At 55.0% G+C, this 7,232-nt stretch overlaps 1 protein-coding gene across 1 annotated transcript; it reads left to right on the top strand.

Moving 5' to 3' along the window:
- Positions 1–4,421: 4,421 nt before the first annotated feature.
- Positions 4,422–6,722, top strand: LMXM_18_1340 (conserved hypothetical protein; the record flags this gene model as incomplete). Its single annotated transcript, XM_003874096.1, has 1 exon — positions 4,422–6,722. The coding sequence occupies one exon, from the start codon at positions 4,422–4,424 to the stop codon at positions 6,720–6,722; it is 2,301 nt and encodes a 766-aa protein (XP_003874145.1).
- Between the last annotated feature and the right edge of the window lie 510 nt (positions 6,723–7,232).

Consider the following 7,232-nt stretch of genomic DNA (forward strand, 5'->3'; position numbering starts at 1 on the left):
GCACAGTTGATGACGCTTTTCTGTTATCTATGCTCATGCCTATATCTTATCTGTTTTTTTTTACCTCCCTGCGTGTGTGCTTTATCAGTCGCAGGGTGGTCTTTGAAAAAAAATATATATATATATATATATGCGTGTTTCTCTTTTCAATCCTTGTTGTTGTGTGACGCTGACGCACATTTTGCGTTGATGCACGCACACACACACACACACACACGCAGGTATGCAAGGCGAGGGTGAGAGAACAAGGGGGAGGGGTACGTAACCGCGCGCACAGAAACTGGGGCGATGCAGGCGAGTAGTGTCTGGACTGTGCAGTAGTGCTCATGGTGAAGCCATAGTCGTTGTCAAGGCGCAGATCTGCACGCACATACGCGCCCAGATGAGGTGCGCCCGCCTCATCCGAGTCGTCTGTGCTGCGCATCTAAAACGCCGTATATACGTATATGTATCGAGCGCAGATATATATATATATATATGGGCGATATCAGCGGAAAGTCACACACACGCCGAGGAAACTAAAAGAAAATGTAGCGTGCAAGTTTGAGCGATAACGACGGAGGACGCTTAAAAATGAGGTCCGCGTCTTGGCCGAAAAACTGTGTTTAGGTCAGTTTGCATTCTTCGTGGGGGCGGTGGCGCTCACAACCATCACTCTTGGCTTTTGTTGGGGTCCGCTGCGGCGAGCCCCTGCTGACGGGAGGGGGGACACCCCTTAGTGCGTGGCATCCAGTGCCCGCCCTGTGTGCCCGAAAGCCCAGCAGCCTTTCCCTACTCCCTGCCGATGCCGAACTATCTCTGACGGTGACAGGTTTAAGTGTCTGCGACGTCAGGGAGTCAGAGCGATGTATCGCTGTTGATGTCGGCGGTGATGTCCTGGACGGCACTGTGCCGGAGCGACCCGAGGCGGTGAGCACGCTTGTGCCATCCATATGATAGGCAAAGTGTTGGCGTCACTTGAACGCGTATCCCACCCCCGACCCTCGCACTGCCTACTGGTGTGGGGAGCCTGAGTGCCATCCCGAGGGGGATGCACTTCTGGTGTGGTGACCGGCATGATGGGGGAGCCGCTGTGAGGCGACCTGCAGAGAGGATGGGTGGGTGGGTAGAGGCTGAGGCAGGCCCCCCCTCCCCCTCCCCCTCCCCTGCTCAGGTGGCTGGCTCGGCGCACTGCTGTAAGGCGTGTGTCCAGGTCAGCTCAGCCTGACGCGATGGTGCCTGTGACGGTCGCGAGGGGTGGGGTGTTGGGGGGTCGAGTGGCGCTGGACCTCGTGTTGTATGGCTGCGACATGGGCACGGCGTATGAACACCGGAAAAGAGACGAAAATAATGGAAAACGTTCTGTGCCTCCCTGCTTCCTTTTGTGCGTGTTTGGCGCCTGCTGCTCTGCCGTGGGGCTGTGCTGAGGGGCCTGCGCTTCGAACACTCTCATTCGTTTTCTCTCCATCTGTGTCGTACGCGCCCAGGCCATGTTGTAGGGCTTCCAGCCGAAAGTTACAGGAGCAAGGGGGGCCAAGGAAAGTGCGGCGGCTCAGCTCGCGCGCGCGTGTCTATTGCATGTGTGAACGAGTGCATCGCACTGGCCATTGCCGCACATCCCCTCTTCTGGAAAGAGGGGGCTGGCAGATGCATGCGCATAGGTGCGCCGACGTGGTCCCAAATCGACATACCCTTCTTCTCTCTGTGTTTTATCCTTTGTTGCTCGATCAGCACACACCTGCCACTTGAACGCCCCGCCCTGCACGCACCCGGGTGAATACGCAAGTCTTGAGCGCACACGCTGAAGGGGAGGACAACACCCACACCCACACCCACCCATACGAGGAAACCGAACCCACCATCCAAAAGCTGAAGGACGCTTCGCGAAACATATCTAAAGCGATAACCAAACAACAACAAAAAACACACCCACATCACATCACCCACATCACATCACCCACATCACACAGGCAGAGACCCACAGACACGCCACCCCAAGAGAACGAGCAAAGGGGGAGGGACTACCGAAGGAGACGAATAAAAGAAGCATAACCTTTTATTCTGTATTTAGCTATATATATATATTATAATATAATATATATATATAATATATATATTATATTATATTATTTATTTTTTTACTTCTCCGCCCCCCTTTTTCGAACTTTTTCTCGTTTTATTATTATTATTTGTTCTCCTCTTTCCGTTGACATACGCCTCTTTCTTGTCTCGGCCTCTCTCTCTCTTGCACACTCTCTCGTAGCCTCCTCTTGCTCCCCACCTCGCTTTGTCTGCCGGACTCTCTGTTTGCCTGGGGTGTGGCTTCTCGTGGCACAGCTGGCTTTTCTCGTGTGTGTGTGTGTTTGTGTGAGTGCGCTTTCCCCTTTGCTTGCGTGGTGTCGACTTCTGTCTGACTGCCTGTGCGTATTTCTGCGTGTACCCAACCAGCACGTCCTTTTATTTTTCTTACTAGCAAAAGAAAACGAGGCAGGCAAAAATCGGTGTTGAGGGCCAGCATACGAGACGTCAGGGGACTGCAACGCGCGTGTGCACATCCGTTGAGCACACAACCAGACATCCCATCTCCCCTCCCCCGCCCTCACACTCGCATATACGGGCACACACATTTTTTTGCTTCCCTCCCCCCCCCCCACCCACTTCCTACCTCTGAGCTCTCCTACTCGTCCTGTCAGTTTCGATTTTTTTTTGTTTCGCCGTTGCCTTTGCCAGAACTTACCTCCTCTCTCTACCTATTTTGAGGGCCGTCACGCACACGCGCACCAGTTTGCAACAAACTGCTGCTGCTGCTGCTGCTGTTGCTGTTGCTACTTGGAGAGAGGAAACGAAACTCCTCCGACTTGCATCTGTCCGTGTTGGAGGTGTTGCTGCTAGCGGCTTTTGGCCTCGTGCTCTCTGCCTTCGAAGGAGGGAAGGAGAAGTAACAAACCAAGTGCACGCCCGCACATACACTAAAGAGGGTGACGGTGTTACAGCTCTGCCGCACGCACTGCATTCCCCTTGGCCTTTTCTTATCTTTCCTTTGTTTTTTTTTTATTGTTGTTTCACGCTCTCTTCATCGCCACCACCAGCAGAAGGCCACTCCGCCCTTCCTTCCTTCCTTCCTTCCTCTCCTCTCTTAACCTTAAGCCCTCTCCTCCCTGTCTCGCCGGCGCGCTCTCTCTATGAGCGTCACAAATATTGACTCCTTTTGTTTCGTCTGTTGCCTTGTCTTTTCAGTTTACTCGCGAGTCTGTGCAACCTTCTTTTCTTTTTCTTGTTCTCTGATCCCATCATCATCAGCAGCAGCAGCAGCACCATCTCTGTCCATTTCTTTGCCTGCCTATTCCTCCCCCTCCTCCTCTTAGTTGAGCAACCACCCAAAAGAAAACAGAAAATACGGAAGAAGAAAACAACGAAACAAACGAGGGAAAAAAGAGGAAGCGGCAACAGCAAGACAGACACACCCACACACACCCACACACACACACACCCACACACACACACACACACACACACGATTACCCTTTTGGCCGTCGCCTTCCCATCACGTTCCGCTTGCCACGAAGTGTATGCGTCTTTGTATGTGCCTCTCTCTCTGCTCTCTGCTCTTTCTAGCTTCTTTTATATTATAGTTCTTGGCGCTTCTCTCTCTCCCTCTTCGTCCTCGTCATCCCCGTCTCTCTCTCTTTGTGCATCTTCCATCTTCTTCCACGTCGACTGCATCGCGTTCTTCTTGTTTTGGTCCTTTTTCTTTGCTTGTACGCCCCCCACCCTCCTCCCCATCCCCTTTTCCCCCTTGTACGTTCAACAGAACTATAACACGAGAAGACGGCGAGGAATCGAGAGAGGGACAGTGACAACAAGCGGCCAGAACACACACATATATATATATCTGTATACATAAAATATACATACATATATACATATACATACGCACGCACACGCACAGCACCACTCTCGCTTTGGCTTTCTTTTTTCATCTTGCCCTTTTTACGATAGGGATCGAAAAAAAAGGCAACATCAACAACAAAAGAAGCCGCAAGAGAGAGGGAGGGATAGCGACAACCGCGGCATTGTCAAGGATATATAAAAAAGCCTACGTGCAACCGCCTGAGGGAGCGGCGGGGCGATTCTTTTTTTTTTTCATTGGTATTTACATCCTGTCGTACCTGAAGAAACGTGAACACATACGTGCACCTCTCTTGTGCTTCATTCTTTTCTTTCTTTTTTTCCCCCTTTTCTTTTTCGCTGTACTGTGTGCTGCGTGCTCCTTTGTGCATCTTTCTGTATTCCCCTCCCCTTCCCTCCCCGGCTCACGCGCACAACCTTTACGCGTCTCCCTCCGCCTCCCCCATTGGTCTTCTCGTCATTTTCGTTGCTCCGTTTCTCTATCTTCGCGGGCTTACCGTCTCTCTTCTTTTTTTTATCGCTGGGCGAGAGCAATGGCTAACACGGGCAAGCCCATGCCCTTGAATTCACGCTACTCCTTCACTGACTCTGCGGCGGGCATGCCGGCTCCAGGGTTCGCAGTGAGCGTTGCTGGACAGTCAGGCTACAGGGACAGGGCTTCCTCTCCCTCTATCTCGGTCGACCAAGCGCCGACCACCCCTGGAAGTGACGTGATCAACTTCTTCGCGAAATCACCGTCCTCCAAGTCGCACTTTGAGGACTCGGCCACCGGCGTCGTGCCCAGCAGCGCCATGCCCGTGTGCTCCGCCCCGGATACACCCCTCCAGAAGGAAATCAACAGCGGTTACTCTGTTGGGGTTCCGTCGAGGATCTCCTTGTCCGGAAGTGTAGGGGCCTCAGCGTCATCGTGCGGTTTCGCTGGATCGCCGGCGTTTGCATCTGGGAACGGCGTCATCGGCGCTGGTGCTGGTTTACACAGCAACTCGTCGTCCTTCGGCAACAGCCCACAGACGGTGAGCATCACACCGTCTGTGAAGCTCGACTCACCATCTTTGATGTGCACCGTGGCGCGGCCGGCTTCGCCCTCCGCTGCCGATGGGGTGACCTGTGGCAGCGAGGCCGGTGTTGCAAGCGACATGGTGAATGCCCCGGGACCCATTAGGTCCACATGTATCCCTAACATGCTGAACGGCGTTGGCGCGCCGTTGCAGGCGATCTACTCGTCTTCGTCGTCCTCGACGTCCTCGGCTCCCAGCCCACTCGCGCAAACGACTTCGTCGCCGCAGTGTGATGGGAACACCAGCCGCGTCTCCCCCAGTGGCACCTGCTCTCTTCTCTTTGAAGCGGAGGTGAACATCTCTAGCCCGAACGCAGAAACAACGTCAACCACGCAGGCGCTTGACGAGGACGCGCTCGGTGAGACTCACCGGTGCACCTTCATCTCGCCCACCGAGAACAACGCCAAAGTCGGCAGTGGCAGGACGCGCTCGCCCAAGACGCCAAGCCACGGTAGCCCTTCCAAGTTATGTGCCTCGGCGCCGTCGGCCAAGTCGAGCCTGCGTGCAGATAACGCGGTGACACCGCCGAAGAACTCCTCGAGCCATTTGAAGCAGCGGCAACAGCGCGCCGGCGCCGCGTCACGACGTCAGCATGCGAGCAGCAGCAACTGCTCCTCCTCCACTGGCCAGATGGCTCCTGACAGTTTTCAGAAAGGCGGCAGCAGCCCCACCAGCCAGGACGAGCTTGTTAGCGTTTACGACTCAGACTTCGAGACATTGCTATCTATTCCAGCGTCGCAGGTGCTGCACCGCCCAAACCCGGCTCTAGGAGTGTCACGGCTCGTGCTGTGCCGCAAATTCAGTCTCGAGAACCCCCAAAGCTGCTCGAAGGGCGAGATGTGCAAGTTCGTGCACGCCGATATCCGAAAAGCGTCCCGGTGCAGCATCCACGTGAACTACGCATGGCGCAACCTCGCCCTGTGCACGTATCCGCGACTGCCGGCCGGTGACGAGATCACCGTCCTGGCGCCGAACGAGCGGTCGCCGTCGGAGGTGATTCCCAGCGAGCGTATTCTTGTCACGCGCGGCAGCACCAACTGGCGAGAGCACACCGCGCCGCTCTCGCACTGCGCGCACTACTACTTCAACCGCATGTGCAACCGCGGCAAGCGCTGCAATTTCATCCACGCCGTGCACGTAGACCCGAACGTGCAAGGCGATTTCAAGCATGCGCCTGCGCCGAGGGCGGTGGCGCCGATTGCGTCGAAGCCATCAAACTCGGTCGCCTCGCGCGTTGCAAGCGGAGCGCAGGCTGCCTCAAATGAGGGGCACCACCAGCCCAGCGGTCACCACGGCGGCGCCGCAGCACGGACGGCACCCTCGGCGAAGCAGCCGCAACTGCTGCAACCGGCGCAGCAGAACAACCCCAACAACGTCGCGAACGCGGGTGGTGGAATCGCCTACGCCTTCGCGCCGAGTATATTTGCCCTGCCGCCGCACGGATGTATGGCATACCCACTGCTGAACCCCGCACCATCGCCGACCGCGATGGGGGTACCGCAGTCGGCGGGTGGCGTAGCAGGGGGCGCACCGTACGTGATGCTCATGAACAGCGCCGGCCAGCAGGTGGGTTGCAGCTACGTTCCTGCCACCTTGATGCCCCCAACCCCGCAGCAGGTGGGCAGCTCCAACGGCGTCTTCTTGATTGTGCCGACGGCAAACGGGTCTGGTGGGTCGTTGGGTGGCAGCAGCGCTCCTCTCGGCAGCCCCGGAGTCCCTGTCTCCCCTCTGGGTCAGTCTTTCGGCAGTCTGAGCAACGGCCCCGTTAACTGGTGATTGTATGGACACTTGGGCCGCAGCTGCGGCTGTAGCGGCGGAAAGCGAATGCAAGAGGGACGATGTGCTCCTGTGTGTCGTGGGAGCATGGTTCTCTTGGTTTCTCTCAGCGATTTTTTTTCCCCGTTATATGTAGACCTCCTCCTCTCTTGTTGTTGTGGTCGTCGTTCCTGTTCTCCTCTTACTTCCATCAAAAGCCTGTATGTATATGTATATATATGCGTATATATATATGTATATATATATATATTTATAGGAATATTCCATTGGCATTTGTGTGTGCATGTGTACGGGTGGTGCTCTTTTTTTTTTGCGTGTTCACGTCTTCATGTCTTGTGGCTCTGTGCTCGTGTCTATACCTCTGAAGGGACGTGTGGTGGTGCGTTTTTGTCCTTTCTCTGTTGCTTTTTCTTTTTCTTTTTTTTTCTACCCGCCCCCTTCCTCCCCCCTTCCTCGGTTTACCGGTAGTCGTAGTCGTTGTCTTTAGTGTGGTTGTTGCTCTTGTCATTT

This window comes from Leishmania mexicana, chromosome 18 (assembly GCF_000234665.1).
Source record: "Leishmania mexicana MHOM/GT/2001/U1103 complete genome, chromosome 18".
NCBI classification, from domain to species: domain Eukaryota; phylum Euglenozoa; class Kinetoplastea; order Trypanosomatida; family Trypanosomatidae; genus Leishmania; species Leishmania mexicana.